Here is a 19684-nt window from a genome sequence, read left to right as displayed (position 1 = left end):
GCAAGACCCATTGTCCAGGAACACAAAGAGTGTCCCTAACCTTCCCCCTAGGTACCAAATCAAACGGCGTTTGTTTTCTTTTGCTTTCAGCAGGTTCTCTAATTATTAACCGTGCAGAAGGGGTTAGGGTTTACTGCCTGGGTTACTGCCGAGCACCTCGCTCGGGGAAGCTGCTCTGCACAAGCTGGGCGGCTTGTTTGCTCCTTGGCGCTCCTGTGAGATAAGACAGACATTTGAACAATGGGAACCCAATAATCTTCCTTTTTCCCCCTCGACCACTAATTTGATTCATGGTATTTTTTGTTTGCCACTGATGAGTAATGAGCTATTTCATCTTCTCTCCAGATCTATGCAGAAATGATAGGTACACATCATGCAATGTAAAAGACACCTAGATTTAACCCCTTTGTCCAACAATGCGCTGCTAATAACATGTGCCTTAGAAATAGTGCTTTGGAAGCAGGAGGGAGAAGCATTTTTTTTTAAATCTACCTTTGATTAGGGACATGCATTTTTGGAGTGATGGCGTGCCAGAAATACGGTGTTACACAAGCTCTCATCATCTGAACCAGCATCCTGGAGGAGCTCATTTTTCTCTCTCAAGGTCATTTTGTTATTATGCAATTGAACAAGCAAGGGGTAAAACGGCAAAGAAGGTTTTCACGCACTCCCAGGAGCACAGGGCCTTTAGGACTGCCTATCGAAGTGCCTACATTTGAAATATTTCCCATGCTTTCTCCCACATTGGCCAGGTTTTGTGCGTCCTCTCTGCAGTCAGGGGCACAGAAGTGCCACCCAGCCCTGCCTGCTGGGCGCCTTGGGGTCCCGCTCTCCCTGTGCCAGGCTGGAGCTGTGCAGATACCTCCTTCCCACCCATCCCTAGCACGTGGCATCTTCTTTGGTCCCACCACGAGCAATCAGAGCCAAAAACCCTCATGCCAGCTCAGCCTGGTGGTCCCTCCAGCCCAGTCCCCTTTCTCCAGCATTGCCCAGTACAGCAGAGGCTCGGTGACACTGGGACCAGTATAGGTTAGGGGCAGTGGCACTTTAGCTGGCAGGCAGCCCTCGCTCATGCCTCGCTGACTCACCCCAAGTGCCGGCAGGACGAAATATGTGCGGGTTAATAGCGGTGCCGAAACGGCGATGGTTTTCCAGAGCCCTCTGGAGCTGACTCATAGGACAGAGCTGAACCCGAGATGACAGGGGGGATAGAAATCAGGGCCCTGATGAGCTCCTCCGTCAATTAGCTATTTATTTCGTGCACCATCTTCTCCTTCTGCCTGTTGGCAATGAGGAGAATTCGTAAATGACGGTAATAAATGCAAAATGACAGCTAATCTTAATTGACCAAAGCTTCCCTCAAAAGCCTGGGTCTTGCTGGATGTAATATGCTCTAAACATAAAAATATAAGCCAGGAAATTACACTGGTGGTTGTACGTACCTTTAATCAGGCAGGTTTTATGCTGCCAAGCAACAAAATCAAGGTGGGATGCGGTTGAAAGAGGGATTTTTTTTTCCCAAACCAGGAACTCCAGGTTTGGCGGCCTTGTGTTGCTCCTCCGCCCCACCACCTCTTCATAGAATCATAGAATCATAGAATCATAGAATCATAGGGTTGGAAGGGACCTCTGGAGATCATCTAGTCCAACCCCCTGCCACAGCAGGGTCACCTAGAGCAGGTTGCACAGGAACACATCCAGGAGGGTTTTGACTGTCTCCAGAGTTGGAGACTCCAGCACCTCTCTGGGCAGCCTGTGCCAGGGCTCTGCCACCCTCAAAGTAAAGAAGTTCCTCCTCATGTTTAGGTGGAACTTACCTCTTGTCCTGTCTCTGGGCACCACCAAAAAGAGCCTGGCCCCATCCTCCTGACACCCGCCCTTTGAGTATTTGTAAGTGTTAATAAGATCCCCCCTCAGCCGTCTTTTTTCCAGACTAGAAAGACCCAAATCCCTCAGCCTTTCTTCATAAGAGAGGTGTTCCAGTCCCCTAATCATCTTGGTAGCTCTCTGCTGTACCCTCTCCAGCAGTTCCCTGTCCTTCTTGAGCCGGGGAGCCCAGAACTGGACACAGTACTCCAGGTGCGGCCTCACCAGGACAGAGTAGAGGGGGAGGACGACCTCCCTCGACCTGCTGGCCTCACTCTTCTTGATGCACCCCAGGATGCTATTGGTCTTTTTGTCCACAAGGGCACATTGCTGGCTCATGGTCATCCTGTTGTCCACCAGGACTCCCAGGTCTCTTTCAGCTGAGCTGCTCTCCAGCAGGTCAGCCCCCAACCTGTCCTGGTGCAGGGGGTTATTCCTCCCCAGGTGCAGCACCCTACCCTTGCCCTTGTTGAATTTCATAAGGTTCCTCTTTGCTCAACTCTCCAACCTGTACAGGTCTCTCTGTATGGCGACACAGCCTTCCAGTGTGTCAGCCACCCCCCCCAGCTTTGTGTCATCAGCAAACTTGTTGAGGGTGCACTCTATCCCCTCATCCAGGTCATTGATGAATACATTGAAGAGGACTGGACCCAGTACTGACCCCTGGGGAACACCTCTCGTCACTGACCTCCAACTAGACTCTGTGCCCCTAATCACTACCCTCTGAGCTCTGTCTCTCAACCAGTTATCTATCCACCTTACCTTCCATTCATCTAGCCCACTTTTCCTAAGCTTCCCTATGAGGATGCTGTGGGAGACCGTGTCAAACGCCTTGCTTAAGTCAAGGAAGACCACATCTACTGCCCTCCCCTCATCTACCCATCCAGTCATGCCATCATAGAAGGCTATCAGATTAGTCAGACATGATTTCCAATCTTCTTCCCAAACCTGAGCATTTGGGCTCTGAAGTGGTGCCCCTTTGTAGGGGTAGTTTTCTGAGTAATCTAACCTCATCGCTCTGGGCATCTGCCACCTGCTCGGTGCAGCCACTGTGTCCCGATGCAGCCGAGATGTCCTGGGGCGGGGGGGGGCCTGTATTTTGCTACCGAGACTTTACCTCGGTGGGTTACTTGTTTTCTCTCCACATACAATGCACCGCAGACTGTTTTTTTTCCAAAAAAACCCATTTTTCCCTCCCAGGAGATAGGTGTTGATAGCAAGGTGTCCTCTTACATTCCACCAACTCCAGCACAGTTCTCTCTGGAAACTGGCACGGGATGCCCAGGGATGCTCTTTGGGGCCAGGGGGGGAGGAGGAGGCCAAGTAAAACACTAGCTATTCCCTTCAGGACAGACAGGCAGTGCTTGGTGCACCCCTGGCAGACCTCTCCTCCCAACAGAAGGTATCCAAAAGCCAAAATATTTCCCGGCGCTCCTCCCAGGGGCCGTGCCCCAGGGAGCCAGGGTTGTGGTGGCTCTTGATGCCATCTCACTCCCCAGATTTCTTGGCCAAGTGGGCAGCACCCAGTATGCTGGGGCTGGGACGCAGGAAGGATGAGGGACAAAGGAGAGGGGAAGGTGGGAGAAAGAGAAAGGAGAACTGAAGACAGCAGTGTTTTTGCAGTCCCGCTGGGATGCTCCTGCTTGGGGTTTCTTTCTCCCCCTCCCCAGCTTGTGTGGGTCCCCTCTCCGCCGCCTTCCCCGCCTGCCATGCCGGCTGGGCTGGGGTTGGACTGCGGCACTTTCATGTGAGCATCCCGGAGACTTCAAAACCTCCTCCTACTTGTCCTGGCAGAATGACTTGCAGCTTTTCAGAAAACTGGCAGGCAGCCTCAGTGCTTTACCATGGGAAGAGGGTTAACCCCTTCCCTCCTTTTCTCCTCCTCACCCCTTCCCCCCGGCCCAGCCCATCGTCCTGCTGGTTTGACTGGGAACTGGCTGGGAGGGAGGATGGAGGAGGAAATATTTTATTTTTAATAGTATTTAGCCCTGTGGCGCAGGGTGACAGGAACGCAGCCTGTGGCTTCATCCGTCTGAGGCCACGAGATAAAATCATTGGCAGGTGAATTTGGGAAGGGGCGACTATTGAGGATTTGGGGGTGGGTTGCTCGGGGAGTGTGAAACATTTAGAAGGGGGGAGAAAAGATTTATCCTTCAGGCACTGCAGGGAGGAGCTGGCGGTGGCTCAAAGGGCTCCCAGCCCCGAAGGAATATTTGAAACTTTTCCTATTTTCCAGCTCTGCATAAGAGCAATCGCGCAGCAGGGGTATGGGACTCCCGCCTCGTCTTCCCAGCTTTGCCTTGGGCTTGCGGCGTGATCTTCTTCAAGAACACCCGATTTCTTGGTGAATTTTCAAAAACATTACTTCCCCTTCCCCTCCCCCCCCTCCCGAAAGCTTTGCAGGTACAAAAACCATCAGGGCTTAGCGCACTGCAGCTGCAAACCCAGCCGTCTGGGCGGCTCCCTGGTTTGCACCCTGTTAACGTGGGACCCTGGGGTGCTGCCTCCGTCCCCCTCTGCCCCTGGACTCCTCTACGCCCCCCCACATCCCCAGGGAATCCCTGACCCACTGCTGAGGTGGGAATAACCACCTTTCGCCCCTGGCAGAGGCTGGCTGGGGTGGCCAGGGGACGTGCAGTGGGAGAGGTGAGGGCTGAGGAGGAGGAGGAAGACTAAGAGGCTGCCACGGCGAAGGGGTCCAGCCCAGTAAGCCGGGCTTTAAACTTTTTTCCTTCTTCTTTTGCAGACACAATTCCCGCTCCTGAGATGTCAAGACTTCGGATTACTGGGAGATAAATTTGGAATAGATCTGAAAAGTAATTTAGAGAGATAAAAATAGCCCGTGAGCCTGTCTATCCAGCGACTGCAAAACCAGAAGGGAGGAGAAAGGAGGAAAAAATGACTGGGAGGTGGTGGGGGGAAATAGGAATAAACAATTATTAGAGGGGGCAGCCATGACAGAGAGAAATCTTGAGCACACGTGTGCCTGATCGCTGGGATCAGGAGCCAGACAGCAAGCTATCTTAACTTGTCCCTGCACGCATTGAGGAAATACGGACGGCTATTTTGGTATTAAAATTGAGACATGCTATTTCACATCGCAGCGGGCAGCCCCGCATGACTGCCCACTGCTTCCCCCTCCGCACCCTGTCCCAGCCAGGGGCATCACCAGTGCCCGTAGCCTAACGGGCCGTCATCCCTCATCTTCTTTCTTTCCCTGATAAAGCCGCAGGAAAGACCATTTGCCCTGGGTACAGAACCAGACGCGGAGCTGGCAGGAATCAAAGAGCAAAGGGGAATTCTTTTTTTCAGGAGTTTTGGGAGACTGAGTAAACACAACTCGGCCAGTGATGGGGATTTGGCGTAGCAGGGTTGGACCTGGTGACCTGGGACGCACCAAAAGAACCTGGACCTGTTCAAAAAGAAAATGGACCTGTTGGAGTGGGTCCAGTGAAGGGCCATGAAGATGATCAGAGGGCTGGAGCACCTCTCCTATGAGGACAGGCTGAGAGAGTTGGGGTTGTTCAGGCTGGAGAAGAGAAGGCTTCTGGGAGACCTTAAAGTAGCCTTCCAGTACCTAAAGGGGGCCTACAGGGGAGATGGGGAGGGACTCTTTATCAGGGGGTGTAGTGATAGGATGAGGGGTAACGGTTTCAAACTGAAGGAGGGTAGATTTAGATTAGATATCAGGAGGAAATTCTTTCCTGTGAGGGTGGTGATGCACTGGAACAGGTTGCCCAGGGAAGCTGTGGATGCCCCATCCCTGGAAGTGTTCAAGGCCAGGCTGGATGGGGCTTTGAGCAGCCTGGTCTAGTGGGAGGTGTCCCTGCCCATGGCAGGGGGTTGGAACTAGATGATCTTTAAGGTCCCTTCCAACCCAAACCATTCTATGATTCTATGATTCTATGACCACTGACAGTCCCTGGCATGGTGAGCCAGTTCCAGTGTGCCACCGGGAAATCCAGCCAGGAGCAAAAGGAGACAGGGATGGAGACAAGTGAGCAAGGCATCCGTGCTGGGGAGAAGCCACCCACAGCAGCAGGCAGGCAGACCAACAGCAGGACCCGATGCCCCAGCCAGAGCTGAAACAGGTCTCCCAGTCCCCCGTGAGAAAACAACCCGGTGGGACCAGGGTGCTCAACCCCTATCACAGCACCAGAGCCCCCAGGGGTAGCATGGCAGTCCCAGGGGGGCATGAGGAGGGGGCGGCGGGGGCTGCAGATGTTTCCTGCACGCTGAATGAGAGCTGCGGGGAAGAGATAAATGTCGGCGCTGCGAGCTAAGCCTCGCCTCGTATCGCGCCTCGCTTTTATAACCTCTTCTTTTTAATATCCTGTTGAGACCAACAGCCCGTGCACGTGTGCTGGGGGGACCTGCCGAGCAGCTGAGCCTCTTAGAGCATCTCAGCCTGGAAGATGCTCAAATGTCCCCGAATTTCTTAGCGCATCTCAGCCTGAAAGATGCTCAAAAGGGGACATTTGAGCATCTTTCAGGCTGAGATGCGCTAAGAAATTGAGTATTGCAGCAAGTGCTGGGCTGCCAGATTGCTCCTGTCCCAACCTTGGCTCCCTCAGGGACATCAGAGAGATGGAACGTGGCCACAGGCGGTCTGGGTCAGGCACCTTGGTTTGGTGGTGACAGACCACGGAGGGCAGGGGTTGCAGCGGGACAGGGAGATGATGCTGCAGGTGCTGAGATGGTCAGCCCAAGGACTGATAGGGTGCCACGGACATCTCCCACGCGATCTTTTTTGAATGCCACCTGGGCGCTATAATGCTTTTGCATGACTTACAGGCACGGGGCAGGTGAAACGCGGCTTCATGTGTGACCACACTGATGGCCACCCTGAGTCTGTGTCCAAAAAATTCTCCTGGCTGCAGCAACATAACCTCTCCTGTATCTCCCATGAAAAGAAGAGGTGGTGTTGCTGCAGCCTGAGGTATTTCTCCTCCCACCCCTGGCACAAATCCCTGTTTCTGGACGGTGTTGTTAGGCATCCAGCAGCACATGGGAGCAAAGAGGCAGAGAGCCTCTCCTTTACTTATACCCACGTCCCCTGATGCTCGCCACAATGCAGTGGCATTTCAATTTTCCCCCTTGACCCATGAATTGCGTCCTGTTTCTGTGACAGGCGCTTTTGGGGCGGACACCCCATCCCTCGTGCGATCTGTCACCACGTTCCCACCTTTGGTTGGAAGGATGGGTGCAGGGGGGGGTGCGGGCGTGGGCTGGGGTGTCACCTCTTCTCGCACCACCAACACCCAGATGGAAGAAGATGGTGGCCAGCAGCCACATCCAGTAGCACAACACTCATGTGGGCTTGGCCGTGGCAATAATCCCCTAAACTGTGAGGTGAGGTGATGTGAGCTTTCAGCCTCACAGGCTTGCCCCAGCACCCTTCGGCATCCCGGCCAGCCCCACGCTCCTGTCGTGGTGGGGCCAGATCCCGACCTCTGCTATGGGCTGGTCACCGTCCTGGGTGGGGAAGGCAAGGTGAGGGGAGCAACCTCACCTTGTCCCAGCACCAATAGTCACCAGCCCCACCAGTAAGGTCTGGTGAACTGTCCCTTCCCCTTGACAGCAGCTGGTGCAGCTCCAGTTGCTCCAGTGAGGGACTGGGCTGACTGGGAACAGTCAGGGAGGCTCTTTGTACTTCCCTGTCCCCAGGTATCAACACCAGGTGCTGCTATGGTGCCTCTCTCAGAAAAAAACCCCACCCTTTTCATTAAACACATATCTCAGACTACTCGTTTCTGTCACTTTGGGGACACTATTTTTGCAGGGCACACTAAGCCTGTCGGCTGCTTTGCCCCCGCGGGGCAGCAGGCCCCAGGCGTTGGGTTCCCACAGCCCGTCTCCACGGGGGTTGTTCCTACGTGGGGGACGGCGGGGCCTGTCCCCACCAGTGCTGCACAAACCACAGCCCTCCCTTCCCGTGTCGCTCTGTCCTAACAGTGACATGCAGTGGCGACAGGCTGCAACGGAGGCTGGAGATACCCCCGTGCTCAGCCTGTAGCTGCTGGTGCTGGTTACAGCATCTAACAGCTTTCTGTAGCCATATCTTTATTTATTTACTAATGGGTCAATATTATCCCAATAATGAACTCTGCTCTTGTTTTATACAGCGTTACGTGTAAGCCTACTACAGCCTTTTCTGCGGAGGTCCAGCTCAGCAGCCCTAAAAGCTGCCACCGCTTTTCCTAGGGCAGGGCCAGGGATGGGCTGTGGCATCTCCTGGAGCGAGCAGGGTGTATCAAGAGGTGAGGCTGGCACAGGCTGGGGGCCACAGAGATGATCAGAGGGCGGGAGCACCTCTCCTATGGAGACAGGCTGAGAGAGTTGGGGTTGTTCAGCCTGGAGAAGAGAAGGCTCCAGGGAGACCTTACAGCGGCCTTCCAGTACCTGAAGGGGGCCTACAGGAAAAGTGGGGAGGGACTCTTTATCAGGGGGTGTAGCAATAACACGAGGGGTGACGGTTTTAAAGTGAAAGAGGGGAGATTTAGATTAGATATCAGGAGGAAATTCTTTCCTGTGAGGGTGGTGATGCACTGGAACAGGTTGCCCAGGGAAGTTGTGGATGCCCCATCCCTGGAGGTGTTCAAGGCCAGGCTGGATGGGGCTTTGAGCAGCCTGGTCTAGTGGGAGGTGTCCCTGCCCATGGCAGGGGGGTGGAACTAGAGGATCTTTAAGGCCCCTTTCAACCCGAACTGTTCCATGGTTCTATGACCTTGGCTGCCCCAACCATACCCCACACCCCCCACAGCCCCCACCGTCTCCTCATCTCTGGGGGTCTCGACCCCTGCCCGTGACAGATTCACCAGAACAAAGGGAGCTTCTCCCCAGCCCCGCGTCCAGGGGTGGTGGCCTATGTCCCTCTCCAGAGGCTGGCAGGAGCAGCCACCCTCAGCCCTGGCAGACCCTGCCCGTGGCCAAGCCCCAGCACATACTCCTGCACTGCTTACCTGCTGCTGCTTCCAGATCGAGTAGCTAATGTCTAAGCAGTCCCATTTAAACCCGCAATCAAATTACAGGAACAGAATTAGAAGCCAGACTGGAGCCACTTTAAAAGTTGCCCCTTATTTAATAATTCTGCCGCAGTTATTTTTCCTCTTAACACCATTTATTCTCATTCTAGGGCCGGTCTGTAACAACAGAGGAGGTTCATTTGTGCTCCCCCTCCCCTTTCCAACGTCTAGTCTTTCTGCGTGGGTTTCATTTCTGCCTTGTGAGAAGACATTAGGCTAAATAAAACAATGATGCAGTACTGTAGAGGTCTACGCTAATGAGACCACACTCATCCCTTCCATGACCCTCCCTTTCCCGTACGAGAGGGGTGAATCAAATAGATGTAATTCCTATTTCACCCCGACCGTGCCTATAGGTATCAATCTATGAGGTACGGAAGAAGAAATCGCAGTGCAGCTCTTTCCTTCAAGGCAGCAGAAGCAGGAGCCCGGAGGAGGTGCCGGGGCGGTTTGGGAGCGCCGTCTCCCCTCTAGTGGGGTGTGCACAGAATTGATGGAGGAAAAATAGGCAAGAGCCGCCGTTTCCCAACTGCTGGAGGAAAGGAGGTGAGAGCCTCGGCTTCCCTCCCTGCTCCTGCTGTCCCCCCGCACAGCCAACGGTGCCGGCGTCGAGATATCGGGGTGGCAGGGACGCAAAGCCCCAGCTGGGAGCTGGCTTACACTGAAGGAGCCAGGGGAAATGCTTTTGTAATCATTTGCCTCTTAATTAAAGGTGTGTGACTCGATGAGAAGTCGGATTCATTCACCTGGCTGGACTTTCGTGTTTGTGGATATTGCTGGGGAAAAAAATGAACACAGCTTCTCACTAACGCTTCAGCGTTTTAGTAAAAACTGTTTTTAGATCCCTTTTAAAAACAGATCTATAACCACTCTACAATAGGCAAACACTGCTGTGTGGGTAATAGTTGTTGTCCCCCAAACCGTTGCTGAAATCTGCCAGTATTTTTTAAAAAATACAATAGTTTATGCAACATTTTGGTTAACAACTGCCTCCGCAGCACACCTAAATTCTTGTTTCCTATGAACAAGGCATGACCCTAACTCATGGTAAGTACCGACTCTGGCGTTTGCTGGCAGGAACCGTGGCCTGGAAGCTGCTTCAGGGTGATGCACAAAGTCCCAGCACAGCCTGATCCCACCTGGGCAGAAGAGCCAGTTCCCCACAGGCACGGTGGTTGAAGTATGGGAGGTTTCCAGGAAGAAAAGCATGAGGACGTGTGGCCCGGGAGAGGTGTTCCCTGAGCTGGGGACCTGCTGTGTGCTGCACGAGTCAGTGTGGGGGGATGATATGGCTGGTGGGTTATCTCCTTGGCTTTCTCTGCCCCTTATGTGCACCCACTGTTACCCTGCAAAGTTTCTTTGTAGAAACAGCTGCATATTCCTGAAGGCTTAAGCTACAAGTGGCATAACCGCTGGTGGATCGCTTGGACAGAGGTGTTTAAGACGCCCAAGAGCCTCATTTTTTTTCTGCAGCTGGACATGGAGAATTAAATTGTGAGTTGGGGGCATGCAACAAGCAGAAGGCAGTGTCTCAGGGCCTGCGAGCCTGGAAACAAGCTGTATGGAGCTCACCATCCCACCACTCCCAGAAGTTACCATGTGCTGGTCCTTCTCCCCCATATCCCACTACCAGCGTCTGCCACCTGCGCATCCTCCAGTCCTCTTCAATATATTCCAGTCCTCTTCAATATATTCATCAATGACCTGGACGAGGGGACAGAGTGCACCCTCAACAAGTTTGCTGATGACACAAAGCTGGGGGGGAGTGGCTGACACACTGGAAGGCTGTGCCGCCATACAGAGAGACCTGGACAGGTTGGAGAGTTGGGCAGAGAGGAACCTTATGAAATTCAACAAGGGCAAGGGTAGGGTGCTGCACCTGGGGAGGAATAACCCCCTGCACCAGGACAGGTTGGGGGCTGACCTGCTGGAGAGCAGCTCAGCTGAAAGAGACCTGGGAGTCCTGGTGGACAACAGGATGACCATATGCCAGCAATGTGACCTTGTGGACAAAAAGGCCAATAGCATCCTGGGGTGCATCAAGAAGAGTGAGGCCAGCAGGTCAAAGGGAGGTCATCCTCCCCCTCTACTCTGCCCTGGTGAGGCCACATCTGTAGTACTGTGTCCAGTTCTGGGCTCCCCGGCTCAAGAAGGATAGGGAACTGCTGGAGAGGGTACAGCAGAGAGCTACCAAGATGATTAGAGGACTGGAACACCTCTCTTTATGAAGAAAGGCTGAGGGATTTGGGTCTCTTCATCTGGAAAAAAGACGGCTGAGGGGGGATCTTAACAACACTTATAAATACTTAAAGGGTGGGTGTCAGGAGGATGGGGCCAGGCTCTTCTCAGTGGTGCCCAGTGACAGGACAAGAGGTAATGGGCACAAACTTGAACGTAGGAAGTTCCACCTAAACATGAGGAGGAACTTCTTTACTTTGAGGGTGGCAGAGCCCTGGTACAGGCTGCCCAGAGAGGTGCTGGAGTCTCTGTCTCTGGAGACATTCAAAACCCTCCTGGATGTGTTCCTGTGCAACCTGCTCTAGGTGACCCTGCTGTGGCAGGGGGTTGGACTAGATGATCTCCAGAGGTCCCTTCCAACCCTATGATTCTGTGATTCTATGATCCTTGCTAAGCCGAGGGTTTGCAGAATGGCTATGTTATGATCCTTATGTATTTATCAAAGCATCTACTGAGGGCACTCAGGAGGCAAAACTCGTCACCTGCACGTGGCCAAACGCAGGGACTCCGGCAGGACGAGCTGAGGGAGACCAATCCCGGCAGGTGCCGAGAACATAAACCTGGAGTAAATGTGAGCAATAATCCCCTTTTCAGAGGGGTGCTCTAGCTGGCAGATTTGCATCCGCTGAGCTGTTTTAGCCTCCATTTTAGACTTGAGCTCTGAGTGAATGCAAATGTCCTTAAATAAAGCCAAAGCAGAAAGGCTGCCGGATACCGGGCAAGCATTTCCATATCGCGAAGCTGCAAAGGAAGTGATAGCCTCACCTTGCTCCACACACAGCTCCAGTCATTTACACATCAAGGAGGTGAATTCAAGAGTGCAGAAATAGACCTGTAAATACATGGAGATGCTGCTGTTGCAGTAGTTCATTTTCAAAGCACTTCTATTTCTTCGCGCACATTTGGGTTCGCACTCCACCCCCACAGCCCTCACCCTGCTTTCCGAAACAAGCTGCTTCAGCTTGCGAGCTTCCCTCTACAAGCAAAGCATAAAATGTAAGCGCAACGTACGTCTAACTTTTAGTGTTGTCACCACTTTCATCTTGCTGCTAATTACTATCGCAGATTATGCACGTATCCAAAAATGTCTAAACTTCAGTGCAGCACGTTCCTGCTAATTGTGTTTCTTGCCTTTAAAACACGTGACAAATATTTCCATATTTTAGATTTCTACATTCTACTGACCACGTCCAAATCTCAAGGTAGGATATTCCTCTGATCAAAACGCAACGAGGCAAAGTGGAACAGAGCCAAGGCCCCTCCACTCCTCTTGTAAAAGATGGATTTATGATCTTTAGTGACAAGTCATCTTGTACATCTTGATTTTGCATCTTACCTGAGGCAGCTTGGTGTCCCCCCTACCTCATGCTCCGCCATCAGCCTAGGTGTTTGTGGTCTCCTTGCAGCCGCTCCTTCAGCAGCAGGATACCTCCTGCTCTAGCCTGGACCTTCACACCTACCCCAGGCACGGCAGCCGGGTTCTTCTCTCTCCTTGTTTGCCAGCCATCACTTTCTCTATGCCCCAGGCAACCCTGAGCCTTTCCCTCACCATTTTCCTTATCCTCACCCAGGGCTGAACCAGCTCTTGAAGCAAATGTTCACACACACAACCTGCTCTTCAGCTGAAATTTGCTGTTTTCAGCTGCATCACTCATTTCCAGCTCTTACTGTTCCTTGTGGTGTACGGTGTCATTACAGTCACGTGCCTTTGCTCTACGCACTGGTCCCATCCACTACCTGACTGAAAACCTGGTCTCCAACCATTTTCATCTACTGCCACTAATACCAGAAAGCAGTTGCTGCACACACCCGTGTCCCGATCCGATCTCGCCAGTCCCACTAAAACATGACTCTCTCCAGTAACCTTTAGTGACCCACTCTTTGACAAGTTTGACTCATGTTTTCCACAAAATAAATTCCCAGAAGCTGAAGGCTTCTGGCAACTTGGGTGCGTTGCCATGCTTAAACGTCGCAGGATGGGCTGACGGTGAACCGGCCGACGTTAACAGAACCCAACAAAATGACAGAGAGTTGGAGGAGCCCCGAGAAATTACCCACTTAAACATCAGTTGACTAATAGCCTTAAGCTTCCAGAGGCTCACTTTTTAATGAATGCTAGCAAAATAGGCAATCCTGAATACGTCTGCCCACACATTGATTCCAGATGGTTTCATTGTATTTAATCTTGTCTTACCCCCAGTCAAAAAGCTGAATAACTGTGATCTGGAAGGGCTGGGAATTTGAGGAACCGCAACAGACCACAGAGAGCATTTCAGACAGAGACTGTCACATCAGTTCAGCACAAACAGTTGTAGCAACCTTAAAAAGATAAGGTTTAAAAAGAAATGCCAGCATTGGTTTAATCCAAGTGAAACCAGACGACAGCATTTCTCCTGTTTGGACCCATTTTTTCCAAGCTCAACGCCTACGAATTCACACTCTCCATTTACTTTTCACAATCAGATACAAACGGGGGCTTACTTGTGATGGCTGCGAATGTTTTATTATAGAGTCTTATCAATAAATTACTTCTCTGAAAATCAGTTTTTCAGAACTAAAATCTAATCTGGCAGGGTTCAATAAGTAACAAGATGAACTCAGCCATGCAAACAAAATATTACTAAGTTACTTTAATAAAATTTTATCACAACAACCTCAGGAAGAAGAGCGCGTCCTGGAGACTTAGACAGTTAATCTTGGATTTTATTAATATTTTGGATTCTTTTTGTTATGCCCTAGCCTCTGCTGCAAAGCTGTCTTCATTTTGATGCTAAAACGGTATAGATCTTTGGGTACGTTTATGCCTGTGATTCTTGTCTTATTTTATAGCACTATAATAAAAATAGCACCATCAGTGTTCAGTGCTCGCCGCGGTGCATTTAAGCACCTGGTCATTGCACTGAAAGAGAACTTCTGTAGGAACTGACCTTATTCCTCGTCAGTAACTGCTCACAAAAGGTCCAGCTCCCAAGTGTTTCAGTTTGTGCCATTCATTTTCTGTTCAGCACCTCTTACTATGTTTATTAAATTAACTTTATTGGGTTATGTTGCACACAATAGGATATTCAAAATTCCATCTTGACCTTCACAGCAGTATCCAGTACTGCCTGGAAGACAACCAACAAACATTGTTTTGTATACACAACCAGCGTTCCGAGCTTGCAGCTCCTTGTTGACAAATGCTTACCAGTTTCAGTTAAGTACATTGAGACATTTGAAAATAAGCATTGCCTCATTTTTAATGTATTTTGAATGGTTTAGGCTCACCTTATTAATCACTCTTGATTTCCAGGGTTTAATTACACACAATTTTTACAAAAGCAACATCAGGTCTTATCATTAATCAAACATAACATTTAAATTTTTTTTTATTGTGCAAAACTTAAGCAATATGTCTTATTAGTACAATAAGCAGAAAAAGCAAGGGATATTTAAAACAATATTCACATCCAGTGTGCAATTTTCATCCCTACTTCCATCTTTTGATGTGGAATCTAGAATTCCCATCAGTAAGTGCTATCTGAAACCACCAATAGCTTGTTTCACCTTTTGTTATTCGGAGGAGACTCAGAATATATTTTTGCATTAGGTTTTTACACACAGTTAAAACAGCTGTTTAAGTTGATAAATACAAATTAGACACTGAAAAGGGGGAAAAAATACATATTGAAGGCATCCACCTAAATGGTGACACGACTGATAATTTATAGCTTATATTCAAAAATATAATTGATATTCTGATTTTCCACTTTGAACTCAAGATTTTAGCAAATAACCCAAAGTTTTGCTTAAACATTCTGGCATTTGCTAATTGAAAAAGTAATTTAATTCAATAGTTAATTTTAATAAAAATCTTTAGCTTGTTAGATATTAAGTGCTACCGGTCAAGGCAGTCACAAAGACTGATGTTTACATAGCGCCACATAGATAAATATCTCCTTCAGAAAGAGGGAGATTATGTTTGGCTGGGAACATAACCTAAAATAGTCAGGAAATACTCTGATTATCTTTGCCTTCCACATCATAAATATGTGTAACAATTCCTTAATTTGATAAAAAAATGCACAGAATTCCACTCAAACTTTAAAAAGGTGCTATCATTAACTCAAATTTTTCTATGTATAAAAGTATCAAGAACTCTTCAGTAGTAAATTTAATATTCAAAAGCAGATCATATGTAAACCTGTTAAAAAAAATCACCACATAATTTGGCTTTAAAGTGACAAAGTATTTTGCTTAATATAATTTGCTAAGCATGTGAAGAACTAATGTCAAACTACAATTTCAAAAAGATGCAGAGACTGGATTATCTCTAATACCGAAATACTCCATTTAAATATATAATTATATTAAGAATCTCCAAGAAAAATAATTATAATTTGTTACAGTGGTATTGTTCACTCCAGTAATGATCCTTCCTATAAGGAGGCTGCATGTTAACTAAAATACACTAACCTGTTGTAGTTCCCAATTAGAGAACGTCAATATTCTCCCTCTGCCTCTCTTCCACCCTGAATTTCCTAGGACTAGGTTTTCTAATTAAAGAAGAAGGGAATTATGCTCACTATCCAGATGGCCATTCCCTAGCCCTAATCAAAATCTTGTCCACTTACCTACAATTGTTAGGTTTAGGCTAGTAACAAATCTTGCAGTAAAGCGTTAATAATAGATGGTGTAACTAACAAGCCAATTTCTATATTTTAAAATATTGAGATCTACATATCAAAATATCTATGGAAGCACGAGTGCTGGTAACATCATTGACTCTTACAAACTGAGCCTTCTGTAAAAGTTGCAGAGACAGAAAAAGATGCCTTGAGATAAATGGAAATAAAATCCAACAGAAGACAGATTTCCCAATACTGAGCCCCAATTTCTTACAAACTAACACACATATTTCAGCGACAGACACTGCTCGTTGTTTTGGCCTCTCCCAAAATCAGCTTCGTAAGCTGTTACCATGCCAATAAAAAAAAATAAAACACACCCTCTTAAAATATTGTATATGGAGTTTTGAATTCCAAATATGAAATGAGTAAGTATTTTCATTTTCTTGCTATGAAACATCAACTAAAAACTATGAATTTTTATAAAGAAACCAAACTGCATTTTATACATTGTATCTGCATTGATACAGTTCTCCGCGTTAGTGAAGAATTCAGCATCTTTAGAAGTCCAACATGTGCAAAATTCAATTACATTTTGAAGAAAATTCCAGTTTAAAAAGTTGCGTGTAATTTCATATGACAGGGCAATAATCTAAAAACCAATCTCAAAACAAATCTGTACAAAGTTTGCTTCAAATCTCCCTACACACCTCCCCCCCCCAAAAAGGCACTAAGTGGTTTAAGTGTGCAAATGGCTTCTTAGAAGAAACAATGTGCAAAGAGAGCCTGTGCCAGTAGCTCCACATTCTTTAGTGATTTCTTAGAGAGTATTGGTACTAAACGCTATCTATGGTACGACTTTCTACAGAACAGAAAGAAGACAGTCAGTCCACGGAATCGCAGATATCTTTCACTTTCTGATTGAAGTCTTCGGGTTGATCAGCATACACATAATGACCCGCACCAAGGATAGCCTAGAGGATAAAGGTGAAGAAACAGATCAAAAATCACCAGAATGTAATAAACAAATAAATAAATACTGGGACATGTGAAGAACCTGACTTTGACACGTTACCTGCTTGATACACTATTACTTGAAAAGACAGATCTTAAAACTGGAACCGATCGCTTGCACCCAGCCTGTGTTAATGCAGTTAGCACAACTGCTGCCAGGAGGTGGTATCATACAGCCTAAAAAGGACTGTAAACATCAGGAAAAACAAAAGCTTGTTTCACCTGTTGAAGGAACTTTGCTACACAGGAAAAGAGGGCAAAACTCCGGCTTATTCAATTGCACGCCTTGTGGAAAAACACACCACCATTCAAGTCGACACAAGTCACGGCAAAACAAACTTAGGAGAACGTGTTTTACATATCGTACTTCTGATTCATCTTCATCCCCTTTGTTCTCCACTCAAATAGTTCTGCCAGGTTGCTCTTCAGTTCTGTAAGCGTTTGCATTACAGAGAGCATCAAATAATTGGCATTCTCTTATTATAAAAATTACGTGGAAGAAACTAAAGCAGGTACTAGGATAAATGATTAAGAACACAGAAGCTTAAATTGCTGGGGATTTTCTAGACTTGTGGAAACAGATTTCAACCCTGCAAATTAACAACAACTATGTTAAGCGTGAACAAGTAAAATCCATACGATGCAATATATGGGGGAAACACCCACATTTGTGCCCTAGATTATTTCACAGCAATTACGTAAAAAAACTTAAGGGCTTAAGTAACCACAAATAGGGTGGTTACTTATTTCTGTAATTTATCATTCTCTGCCAAAACTGGTACCAAGCCATCACCATAGTGTACAGCAAAGGTACTTGACCTGTTTTCTCTCAATTTTATAATCAGTCCAAGATCAATTTGTATTTAAATCTATTTTTCCCCCCTCCATTAAAACATGTTGTCTCTAATTGAAGCCCATAAAAGTAAAGTTATGTTATCGTGTTAAAAAAAAAATCACATATTGTACACTTCTGTCCAGATAAATCTAAACATCAGTAAGAAGACAGCTGGTGTATTCAAACATTTTATCACCTCATAGCATTGTAACATATATGCATATTCTGTTATCACGGCTGACTGATGTGACAATGTGTGAAGATCACATTTAAATTTGTTTTTATAGAAATCAACAAAAAATGCAGTGTGCACATTCACATCAAGTAGCAAGTACACACATTTTAAATGATAAGGCCATACCTTATTAGCTAGGAAGATAACACTAAGTATTTTTTTAATGACTTAAAGATGCTTACAAGAACTAAGCACCAGGTACAAACCATTCTCTTATCAGACAAACAAAAGCATTATACAGAAAACATAGATACAATTTAAACAAATCCACACGATAAACAAACAACTGCTTTAAAAGTCAACTTACTATTGTCTTCACATACGAATTTGGTCTCAGAGACTGGACAGTGCTGCCAGAATTGCCATCTATACACGAACGTGCTCCATAGACCACAGTGATAGGAATGTCTCGGTCCATTTGTGGAATCCGTTGCAGCATCGGCCTTTTTGCCCATCCATAAGGAATTGTCATGTTCTTGAAAGCTGTTTCACCACTTCAAGTCATTCAAGAGAGTAAAAACAATTAAATTTCCATTGGATTTGCCTTTTCTCTAAATTGGAGTATCTGTGCCTTTTAGTAACACAGAGTGCATTAATACACAAGACTGGCATTTTTTACTATTAAGAAACAAAGTTTTCAAGGTTTGCATGTAATTTTCAACAGAAAGAACCTATGTTTTCACAGTACTGAGTGATAACACTTAAAAGAATGAAATACCTTATTTTTAAAGTTTTTTAAGAAATTCTTTACAAATTAAACCACTGTAACATTTTTTAAATTAAAAATTAGCACACAAACTCTCTCAGAATTAACACGCAGGTAGTTCAGAAGAAATACAGAACTAAGACAGCTTTTACATTTTTCAGTTTCTGGAATTCAGAAAAAGTACAACGTTATCTTTTTCTTCAATCAAGACAATAAATTTTACCGTTTAAAAAAAGCAGCATGCACACCATTGCCATGGCCATCGGAGGGAATAGCAGGCCCTCAGTAAATGAAAGACTTCAAAACATACACTTGGAAACTCATACTCACCTGGGTGACTGTACATTGCAGTGATAAATATATTCAGCCACAGTGTTGTCATCAAACATCGATGAATACTTTCGCTTGAAATCCGGTCTTAAACGCTGAACAAGGCTCAATCCTGTTAAAACAGAAAACACTATTAGAGGAGGAATTAGTATATCCAACTTCGTCAGATTGCCTAATGCTTTCCGTTATAACCCTCCAAACACGTTCCCTTGAAACTTGTGGCTAAGCTTGATGACCTCTAAACCAATGTTTTGTTTCACCACTTGCATGTCTTAGGAAAACACGATGGTATTACATCAAACAGGAATGAAACAGAAATATTCTAAAGGACTTTATGCTGCACCAGAAGGGGTGAGTAATTCAATCCTTGCTGAATACTTATAGGAAATGTTTGAGAAGGGCCACTGCAGCAATAGAGGAAACACGCAAATGGGACCAGCAAAAGGGCTAGGTAGAGCATCTTTTTGCCGCCAGTTTAGTCTCGCCTGATACCAACACTGCCCTTCTCCTTGCTCTGGCAGCACTGGGTGGGCCAAAAGCAGCCCACCTTTCAGAACCAGAAGGCACTGCTGAAAAAGCTGGGCTGCTCTTCCTTAGATATAAGTCTGTGCTCTCCTTTTACAGAACAGTCTCCTTCCGAAACTAGTTGATCTAGCTAGTGTTTACTTGAAAGAACAGAAGCCTATGTGGAAAAACAGGCGTAGAAATTTTGACAAGATTATAAGACACAAGAACTGGTACAAATCAAGAGATCTCACCTAGGAAAGCTACTGTCCATGCTCTCTTAACAGCCAAACTAGAGACGCAGGTCCCCTCAGGGGCCAGTTC

General features: G+C 47.3%; 1 protein-coding gene across 2 annotated transcripts in view; it reads right to left on the bottom strand.

The window, feature by feature from the left end:
* Positions 1–14479: 14479 nt before the first annotated feature.
* ABHD5 (abhydrolase domain containing 5, lysophosphatidic acid acyltransferase) overlaps positions 14480–19684 on the bottom strand; it is a 29612-nt gene continuing 24407 nt past the window's right edge. For both annotated transcript variants that reach the window (XM_054191365.1, XM_054191366.1), the window contains exons 5-7: positions 18857–18968; positions 18128–18314; positions 14480–16710 (exon numbers count right to left, since the gene is read on the bottom strand). In XM_054191365.1, the coding sequence (XP_054047340.1) occupies positions 16621–16710; positions 18128–18314; positions 18857–18968 (389 nt within the window). In that variant the 3' untranslated portion in view covers positions 14480–16620. The remainder of the gene's footprint in view (positions 16711–18127; positions 18315–18856; positions 18969–19684) is intronic.

This window comes from Rissa tridactyla, chromosome 2 (genome assembly GCF_028500815.1).
Source record: "Rissa tridactyla isolate bRisTri1 chromosome 2, bRisTri1.patW.cur.20221130, whole genome shotgun sequence".
In the NCBI taxonomy this organism is placed as follows: Eukaryota; Metazoa; Chordata; class Aves; order Charadriiformes; family Laridae; genus Rissa; species Rissa tridactyla.
The sequence above is the reverse complement of the archived record's forward strand: the minus strand, read 5'-3'. Positions and strand labels throughout refer to the sequence as shown.